The 18,280-nt window shown below is 35.1% G+C and overlaps 3 protein-coding genes across 4 annotated transcripts; 1 reads left to right on the forward strand and 2 right to left on the reverse strand.

The window, feature by feature from the left end:
- Positions 1-402: 402 nt before the first annotated feature.
- Positions 403-1,975, reverse strand: LOC106371127 (GATA transcription factor 9-like). The gene is made up of 2 exons (XM_013811170.3): positions 1,441-1,975; positions 403-1,249 (listed from the first exon to the last, which is right to left on the reverse strand). The coding sequence occupies exons 1-2, from the start codon at positions 1,678-1,680 to the stop codon at positions 548-550; spliced, it is 942 nt and encodes a 313-aa protein (XP_013666624.2). The 5' UTR covers positions 1,681-1,975; the 3' UTR covers positions 403-547.
- A 6,115-nt stretch (positions 1,976-8,090) lies between these two features.
- On the forward strand, positions 8,091-13,522 carry LOC106365075 (homeobox-leucine zipper protein ATHB-8). Of its 2 annotated transcripts, none has more exons than XM_048779970.1 (18): positions 8,091-8,268; positions 8,342-8,487; positions 8,989-9,199; positions 9,294-9,453; positions 9,552-9,655; positions 9,924-10,014; positions 10,087-10,296; positions 10,402-10,485; positions 10,568-10,723; positions 10,897-10,971; positions 11,053-11,159; positions 11,249-11,444; positions 11,531-11,716; positions 11,834-11,914; positions 12,115-12,249; positions 12,329-12,742; positions 12,978-13,130; positions 13,286-13,522. In XM_048779970.1, exons 3-18 carry the CDS (start codon positions 8,997-8,999, stop codon positions 13,430-13,432), a joined length of 2,502 nt encoding a protein of 833 aa, XP_048635927.1. In that variant the 5' UTR covers positions 8,091-8,268; positions 8,342-8,487; positions 8,989-8,996; the 3' UTR covers positions 13,433-13,522. The 2 variants fall into 2 exon arrangements, with proteins under 2 accessions (XP_048635927.1, XP_048635930.1); XM_048779973.1 differs by having other exon boundaries at positions 8,342-8,417.
- A 1,297-nt stretch (positions 13,523-14,819) lies between these two features.
- Positions 14,820-16,596, reverse strand: LOC106371137 (lachrymatory-factor synthase). Its single transcript, XM_013811178.3, has one exon. It carries the CDS (start codon positions 16,473-16,475, stop codon positions 15,984-15,986), a length of 492 nt encoding a protein of 163 aa, XP_013666632.1. The 5' UTR covers positions 16,476-16,596; the 3' UTR covers positions 14,820-15,983.
- Between the last annotated feature and the right edge of the window lie 1,684 nt (positions 16,597-18,280).

Below are 18,280 nucleotides of genomic sequence, written 5' to 3' on the forward strand. Positions count from 1 at the left end.
CAAATACTACATATATATTTGAGTTTTTTATTTGTCTCACTCACATACAATGGACCCGGTTTTGGAAATATTAAGTATTTACTTCTCATTTAAAACTATCATTTAATCTCAAATTTGAATATGATTTTGAATTGAAAGGGATAGTTTTTATTAGTAACCCCGCGAGGACTTCTGCTTGTATACAAAATGAACTATTTTATCAAATAACAAGCGAAGAGAAAAGGAGTAACAACTATTTGAATTTATCAATTTTGGATCCTGATTGTTTCAATTATTTAGAGACTTAAATATATTAAGCGAAACAAATCGATGCTTACATCATGGTTAAGATGATTACTTAACTCGTATCTACCCAGCCTATAATTATTTTCTAAATTTTTATTTTCACTTATAAAGTTTCTATTTTAAATAAAACAAGAGGAATTTATTAAATACCATTAGTAGTCTGCAAATCTAACAAAACAAGACGCTAAAAACGTAAAATTAACCATAAAAAAAAACTTATTCTTCTGAATTAATCCACGTGGAAATGCAAAGGAAGGTTAGATTAAAAGTGCCTAAAGTCAGGAGCCACGTGGTTATTATTATTATTACTGATTAAGAACTCTTCACCGTTGGATCTGATATCCATCACGAGATTCTCACACCGAAGCTGACTCATCAAATGCTCGTCTCTCATCTCCTTCTGTCGCCGCAGCTCCATCACTTTCCGGTGAGAGTTCGAGTGCCTCGTCATCACGAACGTCGGGCTCGAAGCAGGCCTGTACTCCGGCACGAGCCTTCCTGACTTGTACCGTACTCCGCACGCGTTGCACAGCGTCTTAGGTCCCATCGGCCCCGTCCGCCACTGCGGCGTCTTATCCGTCGCGCAGTGCAGACACCGTCTCTCTCCAACTTCGCCTTCGAGTTCTCCGGTGCTGCCGTCGTGTTCTTTAACTCTGAGCTGTTTCTTCTTCGGGTAGGACTCGTCGGAGCCGGCGAGAAGACGGGAAGCCCACGTGGAGGCTGCAGAGCGTGGTCTCTTGCTTCTTGCTTTGGCGGGAACGGAAACATTCGAGTCGTCAGTGTCGGTGGGGATAAAGATTTGATCCAACTCAGGTTCGGGTTCCGGTTCTGGTTTGGTTTGGGTTAAACCGGTGGTTTGAGGTTTTTGTAAGCCGGACAGTAACTGAAGCTTGTCTTGGTCTTCTTTTGAGAATGATTCTTCCACGAAGTTCGATAACCATTCAAGTTCAGCTAAATCCTCACACTGATAAGTGAAAGTGATAATCAAAAGAAAAAAATAACATTATTTCAAATATAAAAATATATTGCCTAATTAAGAAAGTATAATCATGAAAAAATCATATTTATAAATTATGATTTTTTTTTCCTTTTCAAGAATTAATAAATCAACATGGTAGAGGTTAGAGCCCTTCTTGAAATGAAATGGAAACTTACCGGAACACAAAGGTCGTCGGAGAACACGCTGCCGTCGGTGTAAAGCGACGAGGAGGAGTTGGAGCTATCAGCAAGAGTACCGGCGGAGATGGTGGAAGAATCAGGAAAGGGTTCAAGTCCGTCGTCAGGTTGGCCGTTGTCGTTAGAAAAGTCAAGAAGGTCGTCGACGACGAAAGAGTCAGAGTTACCGGCGACGAGGAAGAGCTCCGGGGTAAGTTGTTGTTGTTGTTGTTGTTCCATTGGTGCAAGAAAATAGAAGGTTATTAGTGTAAATAAATGAAAGAGAAAGTAAAGGTGAGAGAGCCTTTTTTGGGAGGATGTGAGCGAAGAATGTAACGGAGAGAAAGAGAAGGAGAGAGGTCTATTTTTGGGGAGGGGGGAGTGATGTTAGAGAAAGGTATGGTTCATGTGACATGAGAACGAGACAGAAGACAGCTAAATCAGAGGAACTTTGACTATTGAGTTATACTCCTCCTTTCTCTTTTTTTTCTTGTATTATTAAATGATACAAGTACAATCAACTAAAATATCTCTAGGGACATTTGCTTAAACACAAGGGAAGGTGAATCCCAACAAAAAATATATTAACCATTTTCATAGAGTACACAAACCAACAAAGATGTCGACTGGAACCACCGTTGGTTGATTCAATTCATTGGAAGTTTTCGTATAAATATAATTCTTTGTGTTGTCATATCCCTTTGCAGCCTTTTAAGCTATATGAATTTTCTAACTGTGTCGAGAATGACAATATACTATGCTTTAGCAATGGAGAAAGCAACCACATGACACAAATTTCACTTCCGACTTTTACTGTTTTATTACCCGGTTGTGAAAACAAAACATTAATTGTATATTCTTTTGTCCAAATGATATGCATTGTAGCTAATGATGGTGCTTAAGTGTTAACCAGTCACATGGAGATGTAAAACATCATATCCGAGTTGAGATATTTCTATTCTATGAGTTTTAATGGCTAACTGTTTACGGAAACTAAAGGCCGACAAATATAGAGTTCATAATTATCAAAAAAAGTTATAATGTAAGGATAGTTTAAAAGCCTCAAATCATAGTAGCGTTAAGGCTTGAATCTTTTGGAAACAACTATATTATTTTGATCATTGTCTCATTGTGTTGGACCAAAATGTAATCTATGGGAAAGCTATACTAAAGCCCAATTGAACAAAGGAATTAGGTTAAACAGAAGCCCAGTATTTAAAACAGAAACCCATTGTTATATGTCCACGAATAATTTGTTTTTAGATATCCACGATTAATTGTTTAATTTTTTGATTAATTGTGTCGTTATTAGATGTTTTTAGGAGAACATCAAATAGAAACAACCATCGCAAATGTTTATTAGGTATCCACGATCAAATGTGTTGTGCTCTTTTAGAAAGATTATAGAAATTATATTTTCTATCAACGAAATGGAAAGTTTTTTAATAGGCAAATCTCCACTCCTTGAGTGCTATTTTTATGACTTTTGGCCTTAAGTGCTAGTTCGGGGACAAAAACTTGATTTAGTGCTATTTTGGTTTTTTTCTCTTTTTTTAATGATTAGTTATGTATAATCCGTGTTATCGGTACGTTTTATTCCGTAAAAAAACTTTTTAAAACAAGCAAATACAGATATTGCCTTTTTAGCAAAATGAAATATTATGTGAGATCCCACCTTTGTTAAAGAAAGAGATTTGGTTTGGCTTAAAAGTGCGGCCGCCGAATATTCTCCATAAACAGTCTTAAATCAAAAATAAAATAAAAATAAAGAATCGTCAGCGAATCAACGACTAATTAGAGCATATCATTTCTAAAAAGCAATAATATAATATTCACTATTGGGCCGTAGTGGCCCGTTTAGCCTCGATCCTAGCTTAAAGTACGACCACCACCTCGTTGTCGGCCCACGCTGGGCACGGCTTTATTATCTTTGTGCGCCTTGGCGTGGTTTTTTATTTTAATTTTATTTCTCACAACTTTCTGTCATGCTAATATTTTTGGTATATAAATTTATTTTCATATTTTGGGTTCACGGCTTCTGTTTTCTTTTTACAGAAATAATTATGTTTTTTTTCTTTCTATTTGCGTATTTCTGGACTGTGGACAATTTAGTACTTTAAGGTGTTTTAAATATATATTTTGAATAAAATTTGGGTGGTATTGCAGTGACGTCACTATGTAAACTACTAGTATTATGTTAAATATTTGGTAAAAAAAAATAATAACCACTAGAAAAAAATTAAATTATGCTCGTGATCCAAGGAGATGAAAAGACGGTGCAATTTTGTCATCAACTTACCCCATATGGAAGTGAAGCTGAGCTAAAAACACGTCACTATTGGAATACCCGTTACGCTGACGGAGCAAACGGACGGCACGATCACCGAAAGGTTATGTCTGGAGGAGCCAGTTCTTTAACAGCTTCATCACGCCGAAGTATGAGACATTTGTACTGTTCTCACGCGCTTCTGTTCTTCCTTAAGTAACATACGTTCCTCGTTTTTTACATTTTGATTTGATAAAAAGCTTTTTTGGTTTTACATTTAAATAAATTAAAGTCAGTAATACCACTCCTAGGGCTCACACAATACCTACAAGTTCGTATCATTTATTTGTCGAAATAAAGTTTTTCCATTATGTATAGGTTAAACTTAATAAAATCACTATACGGATTTTGAAGTGATCTTTATACATTTATACGGCTAATCACAACAATAGTTGCTATATAATCACGTCTCTGACTCTACCTAATATATTTTCGTGTGGAAACGCTAATATATATAACACGTGAAATATTAAATAATTGCAAATGAGAATCATTCGATTTAAGTATTCTTCATATATGTGCTGTAACTGATGTTGTTTACCCAAAACAGACTATTCTTGATATTGGGCAATAAATTTACTTTTATCTTACCTTGGATTCGTTAAAGAATCAAAACCACCAAACCTGGTCTGCCATTACTGTCCTTATCAATTTTATTTTCCTTCTGCTTTCGCCAACCATCAAAACATGTTTTCAAATATTTCGTACGTAAAATAAAATTAAGAAAATAAAATTGGAAAATGAAAGAATTATGATCGATAGTTGAGGTGACTTAGCATTGACCTGTGAAAAAAAAATCAGGTGGAAGGCATTGACTCTTTGCCTTATTGTTGAAAACAAAATGATACCATAAAACAAAAGTTGATTTCCTTTATTTTCTGTGTGGGGGTAAGCCTTTCAATTTACTCATCCTTCCGATAAATTTTGTTTAATCTTCCTCCGCACAAAAAGTTACATTCGATTACAATTCTGATTTTCACCTTTTTCATTTTACTCCTCCTTTGGATATTTTTTTAGATTCCATTTACCAGAATTAAGACAAGTTTATATGCTGTTTTGAAGGAATTTATTCCATTTATATCATGTTATATATAAATTTACTCACGTAGACAAGTTCCAAAGTTATATTTATATATTGGATTGGCTACCATTAGGTATCTCCGAGACCCGATTAACCTCGGTTATTATCTGTATATTTTCAGCCTAAGTTTATTAATTGTGAAGTGGTCATATTTGCAAATTAACTAGTCCTACATAACTATATGAAATCGATCTCTCACAGATTTTACATTTCAAGCCATTAGCTAGTACTCTTCTACAGGGAAAGAGAAATTCAACTGAACACTGGGTTATTCAAAATTTTAACAGATTAGTTACTTGTCAAACATATATTATATAAATCAGTTAATATATATTTTATACACTATTGGGTTTGACAATAATTAAGATCATACAATCTATAGACGACAGAATATTATGCCATGCACGATAGGACAATGTCAAAAGTCAAAATATGATCAATTGGTATAAACTTAGCAGTCATAAAATTAATTATGAATATTAGAGAAAGTCTATAACTGAATTTTGGTCTGATTACTACATTGTTTTGGTAAAAAGGCTATTATAAGAGACAAGTTAAGTTAAAACAGATAATTAATTTGCTTTCCAGATCTATATTGACGTAGATCTTTGGTTGGCAAATGAAGTTTGTATATACACCTGCCATATCTGATAGTAATTTTCTTATGTAGTTATTGTTATCATGTAGAGTCGCTTGATCAAATCAAGAAATGAATGTACATACTCCAAAACAAAATTTGCGGAGGTTCGATAATCGACCATATTATTCTCTCATAGATAGATGTCATTAGTATTAATATGGCAATCACAAAAGATAAAGAAATAAAGATTACGACCACTAAATTAGTGGAAACTTTGGTCGTTGCTTGCTTTATACTCTTATGCATACACCTCATTATTAGAAGGTCCACCTTTTTTTTCTTTTTCTATAAGCTTTATGAAAGTTGTTTTCTAGATAATATTATTTATTATGATTGTTTAGAAAAATGGATATACACATGTTTACATATGCCCGTTGTGTTTTCTTTATACAAAGCTAACGGTCCTTTAACACCGTTGACATATAATCACATGCCAATCGACGTTTTAAAAAGTTCCCATTAGAGAACTTATGATGATGAGTGACAACTAACTTGGTGCTTTATTCCAATATTTGATACATAGTAATATCTTGGCTGAACTCTTATTTTCAAAAGTGTAACATTTTAAACTCATCCTTAAATAAAATATTTTTAAAATGTTAACATGTATATATTATCTACTAACGAGATTTAAGTTAAAGATTATAACTACAATATTCTTAGGAAAATTTCCCTAAGAGGTTACATGAAGAGATCAGAGAGTTTTTGAAGCGAACCACAAAGATATCATATCATGAGTTTGATACGGTCGAAATGGCATAGAAGTGAAATTTAATCGGCTTACCAAAACGATAGAATATACATTCACTCATATTAGTTAGTATATCCACATGATATCATATGACTCCCCCTTGAACCAATTAATATAGGCTCCAACTGGTAATTTTTCTGGAACAAAGAAAAACGAATAGGAAATGAACGTAGAGAAATAAAATAGCAAAAACTTAAAGGAATATATGTTCTTTCTCAAATTTATCAAGTAATGGTTTTGTTCTTTGTTATTCTACAAAAAAAAATGAATGAAAAAAAATGAGAAGGAAATTTTACTTCTTGTGAATGATAACATTTTTTTAGGAATAATAAAGAATTGAATGTTTCTTTTCATTCTTTGGTCACCATTCAAAACTTTAGTTTTATTTCTTATATGCATTCTTACTTATGAATGATAAGGAATTGAATGTATCAGTTGGCCTACTGGTTTCGTGGAAATTAGGTTCCCTAGGTTCAATTTCTGTTGGCGAGGGATTAAGCAATCGATTATTGTCCATGGTTTCAGAGATTAGTCGGGTTTTCACGGTCCGGATGACCCGGGCCATGGAAGAAAAAACATGTATCCATTGGCTTCTGTCCCTTTTAGAGTTTAACCTTCCAAATATGTTGGAAACTAGGTGTACGTATATACATAGGTCGATTGACCTAAAGGGAACAAGAAGAATACCTTTGTATATTCACTAGATACTCGTTACAATAACAGTATGTATCCTTACGCAGAATATATCCTCAAAATTTGGAACCGCAGATGCGAAATAATGAGTATGGCGAGAAAATCGTGCATTGGCTTGAATCTAGTGTGCCTTATTACAGGGGACAATACAAATTGTTTTTTGCATGCATGTCTCATCTAATTTGCAGAATTTTCAATATAATAAATATGACATATACTGATTTACAACAATGATCATATATATTATGAAAATTTCTAAGTTTATATCAGGAATGATGATGACTACATGGGGTTTTATCTGCGTTACAAGACATCAAGGACGCATGCAACTTTTTCATCATTCTGTCCTTTCTTCAACTACCATCTAATTTTTTTTATAAGGTATATTGCTTACATGTTCCGGAAAAAATGTTTTAAAGTGGAACTTGAAGTGTGTTTGGATTTCTTACTTTCTTTTTACGTCATTTTTCCTATATCATCGGGGTACATATAGATGATCTATATATGCATGCAAAACGTTAAGATGCGATCAGGTAGAGGCCTAAGCATTATATGTTGAGAAACTTGATAAAATAATTCTAGAAACGAAATTAAAGTGAACTGTGGACTGTGATGTACATAACCCAAAGATTGACTAATCTGTAAACTAAAGAAGTTGGGGCGGCGCCTCCTGCCACATGCATTCTATCGGAATGGTGGAGCAGAAGAAGTCACAATGAGCAAACCAAATTCGTTATTGCCATGACCATACTGAAAATAATGCGATTAAGGGTTTGAATATTCAATAGGAGTACTTGTTTTGTGTTTATGATGATGATGACGTCGTGACGTATTTTAGGCGATATTGGGAAATATTCTTGTGTGTGTGTGCGCCTTTTACAGTGTATTGGAACAGAAACACTTCAAGACAGAAAATGAAAAAAAAAAAGGAAAAAGGAAAAAATGAGAAGTGGTGGTTGTCTGGTATGAAGGGTACTCACTTCTCTCTTTTTCAACACAACCCGACACACATGTCTTCTCTCATTTTCCATACACACATTTCTATTCTATGAATTCATAAATTAAAATTAAATAAAAAGAAGCCCACCCACCCATAAACAAAAGTATTTTTCTCTCTCTCGCTTTCTCTTCCCACTACAAATTGTTATAAACAAGTTTCACAAATCTTTGACTCTTCACGTTGTGGATCTATCTAGAGAGAGAGAGTGTGGGTTAGGAAGAAAGCGTGGTTGAACTGTAGCAGAGTCTAAAGTTTGAATCTCGTAGTTCCCATTGTGAAGCATGCTTCACAGTTTTTTCCGAAGGAAATTACTCATCCATTATTTCTAGAGAGAGAGATAGAAAAAAGAGATAACAAATCACATCTTGTACTTTGTTTTTTAATTGAAAGCCTTTTTACAAAAAAAAGAGATAGAAAAAAGAAGAAAAAGAGGCCTTTGGAACTTTTAGAGAGAAAAATTCCCAGAAGGGTTTGTGAGAATTCACAGTAAGAACAAGAAACTTCTAAATCTTTCTTTCTTTGCTTCAAGATCGGGTTGATCAGAAACAAGTCTACGGTATCTAATAAGATCCTTCTCACTCTTTCTTTTCTTCTTTAACGATTAAAAAAGGTTTGAATCTTTGTTAGGTTCCATGGAATATACAGAGAAAAAAATACTATTTTTGTGCTGTCAATGGTCCTTTTTAGGATCTATTATTACTTTGAGCCATGAAGCCATCATAATAAGCACCTAATCTGCATCATTTTCAATTTTGATAGGATGTTGAATAAATTTTATTTTTAATTATTAAGGGTTTCTCAAGAATCATCAAGTGTAACGTTATTAATAAATTACATCTCAACTTTCACTACTACGTACAAATAAAACACGGATCAATTTTTAAAATATCAAGAAAATTATTTAAAATATATACCAGGAAGTTCATACTGTCAAGAAATACATATTTTTGTCAAGAATACATACAAAAAATTATGTATACATACATTTTCTAAATATTATACATACATATATAATCTTCTGGATCGTGTTAATTAATTAGTTTGTTTTCTTTTGTAGTATCAAAGATGGGAGGAGGGAGTAATAGCAGTCACAATATTGACAACGGGAAGTACGTAAGGTACACTCCTGAACAAGTGGAAGCCCTAGAGAGGCTCTACAATGACTGTCCTAAACCAAGCTCTATGCGCCGCCAACAGCTAATCCGAGAATGTCCTATCCTCTCCAACATCGAGCCTAAACAGATCAAAGTCTGGTTCCAAAACCGCAGGTCTGCTCCTTACTTCTCATCAGTTTCTTGACTCTCAAGAAATCCTCTAGGTTGTGAGATTTATTGACTTTGGTTTCATTATGTGTGTTTGCAGGTGTAGAGAGAAGCAACGTAAAGAGGCGTCGCGGCTTCAAGCTGTAAACCGGAAGCTAACGGCGATGAACAAGCTTTTAATGGAAGAGAATGACCGGTTGCAAAAGCAAGTGTCTCACTTGGTTTATGAGAACAGCTATTTTCGCCAACACCCTCAAAACGTATACATATTAATTCATCTTTTGATTATTTCACGTGTAACTTGACGCATAAGCTATGTAATTGATAGTCTCTATGGTTTCTTGTGATTTGTCAATAGCAAGGGAACTTGGCGACTACGGATACGAGCTGTGAGTCAGTGGTGACAAGTGGTCAGCACCACTTGACCCCTCAACATCAGCCTCGTGATGCTAGCCCTGCTGGGTAAGCTAAAAGTCATGTTAGACCGCAAAAAATTTGATTGAAAATTATGAAACAGAATTTGTTGGAAACATAATAGAAATGCAAAAAAAAAAATCGTTTAGAAAATAAACGAATTAACACAAAAACATTTCTCTACATTTTTTTTTCATATTAGTTCAACATTTTACTTAACCCAAAAACTTGTAAATTTTTTGGTTCCTACACTTTATTACCATTGAAAGCCTCCATCTCTGGTAACCTTATGAAATCTCTTGTGTCTTTTTTTCAGATTATTGTCCATTGCGGATGAAACTTTAACAGAGTTCATTTCTAAGGCCACTGGAACCGCCGTCGAGTGGGTCCAAATGCCTGGGATGAAGGTACTTTCCATAAGTCTCTAGCTTGTCTCTTTGTCTACGTCTTCATTGTTATACTGACTAATGAATTTTCAGCCTGGTCCGGATTCCATTGGAATCGTTGCTATTTCTCATGGATGCACGGGAATCGCAGCTCGTGCTTGCGGCCTCGTGGGTCTTGACCCCACAAGAGTTGCAGAGATCCTTAAAGATAAGCCTTCTTGGTTGCGTGATTGTAGATCTCTTGATATCGTTAACGTCCTCTCCACTGCAAATGGTGGAACTCTAGAACTAATCTACATGCAGGTATTAATGAATGATGATTGAGAACCATCAAGAATCATATCCAAACGAATGAACCAAAACAAAACTAAAACTTCCTCTTGTTTATGTTCTTTCTTATGAAAAAAGCTTTATGCACCGACAACACTGGCACCAGCACGTGATTTCTGGATGCTACGTTACACATCTGTAATGGAAGATGGGAGTCTTGTGGTATAATACTTAGCAAATAATCCTTAATTATTCTGTTAATATATATACATCAGTCGCAGATACTGAATTTTGATTGATACAGATATGCGAACGGTCACTGAACAATACACAAAACGGGCCAAGTATGCCACCATCTCCTCATTTCGTTAGAGCAGAGATTTTACCAAGTGGATACCTCATTAGACCCTGTGAAGGAGGTGGTTCCATTCTTCACATTGTCGATCATTTGGATCTTGAGGTACACAACCTTTCTTCAAATGTTATTACATTTATTCCTTGGTACACAAGAAGCCTAGCTCTTGGGTCTGAAAGTGAAGTGTTTCCTCTGTTTCTTTCCACATTCCATACAGACCATACTTCATGTCTTTATATAAGTTTTGTTATTTTAAGCGTGGTTGAAATTTGTTGTAGCCATGGAGTGTGCCTGAAGTTCTTCGTTCTCTTTATGAGTCTTCAACGTTACTCGCCCAAAGAACCACCATGGCCGTAAGATTCATAGTGTGAAATAATCGCAACCTTGTTCTTGAAAAAAGATGTGTAAGAACTTATGGCGTCTTTTTGCTACAGGCTCTACGCTACTTGAGACAAATATCTCAAGAGATTTCACAACCTAACGTATCTGGTTGGGGAAGAAGACCAGCGGCTCTTAGAGCACTTAGCCAAAGACTCAGCAAGTAATTAACGTTTCTCACACTTCACCTTTAAAAAAAATTCAAAACTTGTGTTCTATAAACTAAACCTAACTTGTTTGTTATATTCTCAGAGGATTTAACGAAGCAGTCAATGGGTTTAGCGATGAAGGCTGGTCGATGCTAGAGAGTGATGGTATAGATGATGTTACTCTTCTTGTGAACTCTTCTCCCACAAAGATGATGATGACTTCAAGTCTCCCATTTTCAAATGGCTTCACTTCTATGCCTAGTGCAGTTCTTTGTGCCAAAGCTTCAATGTTATTACAAGTAATTACAAGCTCATAAAATCTAATAGTTCAGAATCTAAATTTCTTCTTTTTGATATGTCATTAAGGATATTTTTGTTTGTGTAGAATGTTCCTCCCTCGATTCTTTTACGGTTCTTGAGGGAACATAGGCAAGAATGGGCAGATAATAGCATTGATGCGTATTCAGCTGCAGCCATTAAAGCAGGGCCTTGTAGCTTACCAATCCCTCGCCCAGGGAGCTTTGGCGGTCAAGTCATTCTTCCTCTAGCTCACACTATAGAGAATGAAGAGGTAAGTTAACTAAGACTAATGGATCCTCGATATGGGAATATCAAATCAATATAACTACGTTTAATTTGTGAAGATTTTAAAAACTTAATTCATTTTTCTTCCCTATGTTGTTGGCAGTTCATGGAAGTAATTAAGCTTGAGAGCTTGGGGCATTACCAAGAAGATATGATGATGCCTGCCGATATATTTCTTCTGCAAGTGAGACCTCATTGTTTCAAACCTTAATTTCTGTTTTTTTTTATGTTTGCGTTTACTCATTAAAAAAAGTCTAAAAAAACTTTACATTTAAAAGAAAAGTACTAATACTTGAGATCCAAGTCTCTGCCTCTCAGTGATTCATATTAATGCAAATAATTGTTATTGTGATTCTAATATAATTTAATGGTTTGATGATTTAGATGTGCAGTGGAGTGGATGAGAACGCTGTTGAATCATGTGCAGAGCTTATCTTTGCACCAATTGATGCATCTTTCTCTGATGATGCCCCAATCATTCCTTCAGGCTTCCGCATCATTCCACTAGATTCCAAATCGGTATGTTCAGTTCATATAAGAAGTATAGTTAACAACATTATATCAAATCAAATACTAATCCAATAAAAAATGTTTATAGGAGGGATTGAGTCCTAACCGAACGCTAGACCTAGCATCGGCTCTAGACATAGGGAGCAGAACAGCCGGGGACTCATGCGGGAGCAGAGGAAATACAAAGTCGGTGATGACAATAGCGTTTCAGCTAGCTTTTGAGATGCATATGCAAGAGAATGTAGCCTCAATGGCTAGACAATATGTGAGAAGTGTGATCGCCTCGGTCCAACGGGTCGCTCTTGCTCTCTCTCCTTCTTCTCATCAGCTAAGCGGAGGCCTACGTCCACCACCCGCATCGCCGGAAGCTCACACACTCGCTCGTTGGATTTCTCATTCGTATAGATGTTACCTTGGCGTTGAACTACTTAAACCTAATGGAAATGATCTTCTCAAGTCTCTTTGGCACCATCCTGACGCCCTCATGTGTTGTTCTCTCAAGGTCAGATTTCTCTTACTTTGTTCTCGTTCGCATGCATCACATAACATTATATTTTCCCTAAAGTTTTGTATATATAATAAATAAAATTGTGAAAACTTAATGCATGTTTTAGGTGCTCTTGGCATTATATAACGTTGAAATGTATGATTTGCGCCTAGCGATCAATGATGATACATACATAGCATTGAAAATTATAATTTTTAACGAGGAAAGTGGACTGGTTTGATCATTGCAGGCCTTACCGCCAGTATTCACATTTGCGAACCAGGCTGGTTTGGACATGCTGGAGACGACGTTGGTGGCACTTCAAGATATCACTCTCGAGAAAATCTTTGACAACAACGGGAAGAAGACCTTCTGCTCCGACTTCCCTCAAATCATGCAGCAGGTACGTTAAATAAAGCATTACACAAATAGAACATTATTCATACAAAAACAGGCTGAAACATATACTATATATCAACAATTGTATAATTGGGCAACGTGGATCTCGATGATAAATCATAACTATGGGGTCGTAAATTAATAATGATGGTTTTTCAGGGGTTTATGTGTACTGATGGAGGAATATGCATGTCGAGCATGGGAAGAGCAGTAACGTACGAAAAGGCTGTTGCATGGAAAGTGTTAAACGATGATGAAGATCCTCATTGTATCTGCTTCATGTTCCTCAACTGGTCTTTTATCTGAGTTTCTTATAATTTTGTTTTCTTGTTAATTATCAAATACACAGAGACACCTTTTCTTCAGAGATATATTTATATATGTTCTTAACTCCTAGTCCGTTTTTATTTTAAACAAAAGAAAAGTTCATTTTTATTTAGTTATACAGTCAGGAAATGAGTCAAATCGCTATCATCTCTAATTTTTGAATTTAAACTCCATTCCTTCGACGTTCCTGAACAAAATTAGGATCATCATTCTCTATAGCTGAATCATTTTTAAAAAAAGAAACTTAATTTGTCAACGCAACATTTTTATTCTACAATTACTAACTAGGACCGAGTCTGCGTGGTTGATGGCTATTTATTCACGAAATAATTAACGAGTGCATATGGTCATAGCTCTTACTAACTAGGACAGAGTCTGCGTAGTTGATGGCCGAAGCAAAGTCCAAATAAGCTCATAGCTCTTATTTTAAAGGCTAAAAAGCTAGTATTGATTCGAATCTGACTGTATTTAATTAATGCCGCTGTTTCCAATAAAATTCTGAAGAGATACTACTAGTACCGATACTTTGTCACTGTATGGTTAATACTCAATATTCTCTCTCTTTTAATTTACGAACAAAATTTGGGTTCACCCCTGTGGTGAACTCTTTAATTCACCTCACTTCTTTAGACCAATCAAATTGCCATGTAGGATTAATGAAATAAAATATTAAAATCCTTTTAAAAAAGGAAAATAGCTAAAGAAAAAAAAAGAAAAAGCCTATCTATTAACGCCGTCGGCTTCTTCTTAACGAAGGAATGGAAGAATGTGATCTCCACCTGCAAGTTCGTCCTCATCGCCCACGGATATAAGAAGCTTTGTTTGTCAAGTTGCTTTCAAATCAAAGTTTTATTCAGAAAAAAAAAAACTCCTCGAGCCTGAAACTTAAATCGTTGCAGCAAACCAAATTTGCAGTCCCTTGTCATATCTTCCCTTCTTCACTTTCTGAAGGGATAGGAGACCATTGCGAACTTGCTTGTCAAGCTGTCGCAGAAGTTGTTCGGGTGCTGTTGGTTTGGTTTCATGTCGTCTTTTCTTTATTGCCAAATCGTGTGAATCGACAGTTGGAAAACATAGTAACAAACATGGAATGCTACAGCAGGAACCACAATTGAGCATTAGGTTCATGATTGCATATGCCTATGGAATATCGATATCTTTCATAAATCTCCAGACTCTTTGACATGAAACAAACAGATAAAGGAATAAATAACATGAATATCGGAGTTAGGCTTTAATGCTACAAAAAAATAATGATGGGTACATAATCGGATCTGCAGAGCACTAGCCTTACAGATTTCAAAGTTTTTCCTCATATCCCAAAGTTTCACAAAAAGAAAAAAAAACAAAAAAACATTCATCCACATGCAAGAATCAAAAATGGAAGATCACGTTGCAGTTATATTAAAATCTATCAGCAGATTCTAAAGCCTCATAAGAATACAACACTACATGTTCCTTAACTTTCAAATGCTTTGAGAACAACTTCAAAGCAGGACAATATTGCTTAGTCAATGAATGCATATCAAAGGAACATTAGCGTAAACAACAGCAGATTCAAGAGCTCGCATTTGTAGTTGTATGCATTGCATTGATTTCACTTCTCTAAAGTCTCGTAAGAATACAACACATTCATAAACAACAGCTAGCTCGTGCGTTCACGATCGGCCTTCATGGTGACGGCGATGAGGACGAACTTGACAAACTTGACAAACAAAGCTTCTTATATCCGTGGGCGATGAGGACGAACTTGCAGATGGAGATCACATTCTTCCATTCCTTCGTTAAGAAGAAGCCGACGGCCTTAATAGATAGGCGTTTTTCTTTTTTTTTCTTTAGCTATTTTCCTTTTTTAAAAGGATTTTAATATTTTATTTCATTAATCCTACATGGCAATTTGATTGGTCTAAAGAAATGAGGTGAATTAAAGAGTTCACCACAGGGGGTGAACCCAAGTTTTGTTCTTAATTTACTACTCCGTACCTATTACTTTGTCATTGTGTGGTTAATACGCAATGGAGTAGTAGATTTTTTAAAAAAAAATCCACATATATTAAAAATTTAATATTTTAGTTATATAAATACAAAGTGCAAAAAAATAAATCATTTTATACTAAACAATCCCACAACTAACCAATGCTAATTTCCTCTTATCAATTAATATTTTAAAGTTTTACAACTCTTTATTACTAGTTAATGAAAAAGGAATAAAATCTATTTTAATAGAAACAGTGAAAAAGGTGTAGATTATTTTTTTAAGAAAAGAAAGGAATATACTTTTTTTGTGTGGTTACTATTCTTTAGGGATATGTTTGAAAACCAGCCGTTACGAACGTAAAAATTAAGCTAAATGTAATGGAACAGGCTGTCAAGTGTAATAGAAAAATGTAACGAAGAAATTACTTGTTAGATTACTCCTAAGTCGAAGTATCTTTATTTCACCTTAAAACCACCAACTAAATTTTTCTCACGGTAAATAAACAATGAGCTTTGATATATTTTTATTCATGAAAAATTACATAGAAAGGTTTTACAGATTCATTTCCATTTTATTAGCCATATGCTTAAGACAGAAACCCACGTAGGATTCAAGGTCTTCCTTCTTCCAACCATCAACAGGATCGGACACAAACGACCACTCGATTCGACAGACTTTTCCACCGTCCGATTCATCTGCACCGTCCACTTTCATTACTTTGACCGTAGCCACGTAAGTTCTGAACCCCACGTTATTCTCGAGGACCTCATAGCTCAAACACCGTCCGATTGGATCAATCTCGACCAAACGTTCCTTAGCCCATTTAGTTTCCTCGTCTTCCTTGGTTGCGGTGGAGGCGCAGTATCGGACCAGACCCGTCTGACCATCGGTTCCTTCGACTCGGCTACACGTATCAACAGTTGGGAACCACTTGTGGACGTTGCAGAAATCTGAAACGACCAACCAGGCTTGCTCCGCCGTGACGCCGTTGACTTGAGCGGCTTGTTTGCCCTCCCACTTAAACACCACCGTTTCTGGTTCCATCTGACCAACGACTTTGATGATTGGTGTTTTGTTTAGTACAAGGTAGTTGCTTCGTTGCAATGTTATTTGTAGAGGAGTTTGGTAGCACGAAGCTATTTATTCTCAAAGTCAAGCGTGGTGGAGAGTTTATTAGTTATCATTTTACCCTAATTATAATTACAAACCAAGTACAACCCAATAAACCTACAAAGCCCAAAACTAAGTCTAATCACAACGCATGCATGGTCCAAATCTCTTTACGTAACCCACAAACGCAACCCAAAATCTCCAATTATTTTTGTCGGGTTTCTACATCTTTGGTTCACTATAGATTACTATGATAGTGTGACTGTTTATAATAAAAAAGATTCAATGTAACTGTTTATATTATATTGTAATTGTAATTTCTATTTCTTTCCAAACTAAAACTTTTCAGTCCCACTATCCGACACTGCAAAGATACTCCACTAATATATAAATTACAATTATATAGTAGCAAAACAGGGATCCTATATAGTTTAGCCATCATTAGCTAACCGAAAGTGTACAGCAACCTTACAAATATGTGTACTCAAAGTGAAATTAAAACCAAGCTTTTGTTAATTAAAATATAAAGGATAATGTTGGCCACCGGAAGTGCTGAATAAACTCAACATAAACTTGCGTATTATCCGGTGTACATGCTTATGAAGTTATGAACTCACCAACCGCTCAAAAATCTAGATCTACAAAGCTCTTAAAACTTGACTGATTTTCTTTGAGCTTAATTCCCAGAAAAGCTTGATCATTAAATCTGATACACGATCTATATATTTGAAAGACAAAGCTAAATACCAGGAAAACTAAAACACAAGGCTGAATGGATTATACTAATACAATTATGAAGCAACACAAACGTACCGGTTAGAACTAAAGAGAAGCAAGAACATAAATACATGAGAATTATTATTATTATTTTTTTTTCAAAAAAAAAAAAAAAAAAAAACATAAATACATGAGAAAAATTGTATATGCAAATAAAAGATTTTTAAGTATTATGGAAAGGAAAGTGACGGTGGACTATCGTCTATATAATCCGAGAAACGATCCGATAATCGTCCATGTAGAACACATATTTTGATGGTCTAATAAAGAACTTTTGAAATCAATGAAATATATACATTTTCTCTCGGTACCCTCTTCCACTAAGCATGATATAAATTAATATATATATTCAGGTAATATCATTCATTTCTTAAGGGTATATGAGTATAAGATATTCTTAACCCTTGCTTGAGAAGGTATCAAACTGGAAAATGTAAAAAGGGTTCTCTTCTTTTTTCCCCAAGCAGTAGGACCCTAATTCATTTTAACATAGCCATCAGAGTCCACAACGCCCATCGATTGCCTAACCTTAAAATATAATATTTTATCCAGGAAATTTTAAAAGAAGGATAATTTGTAATAACTAATGATGACAATTTTATGTGCAAATAATTAAGCACTCATTGCTCAACAAAATGCCTAAATATTTACAATATCTAAGCCTAATTCTTGGTCGGATAATGTGGTTTTTATATCTCCAGCTCATTGACACTTCTTCTAGGCATAATACAGGTAGTGAAAAGCCACCAAAAAGTTTAAGTTACATGTTCAACTTTGCGTGAGGGTTTACTCATAAGAGTCAACAAAATCATACTATTCACAATTAACATATCCATTCAGGTAAAAGTGTCATCATTATTCATCTGTTTAAAGATTTTACTTGACTCTTGGATAACAAAAATTCTCATGCACATACAGTATTTATTCTTGTTTAATCAAACCAAAAGAACGAAAAATACCGT

This window comes from Brassica napus, chromosome A1 (genome assembly GCF_020379485.1).
Source record: "Brassica napus cultivar Da-Ae chromosome A1, Da-Ae, whole genome shotgun sequence".
NCBI classification, from domain to species: Eukaryota; Viridiplantae; Streptophyta; class Magnoliopsida; order Brassicales; family Brassicaceae; genus Brassica; species Brassica napus.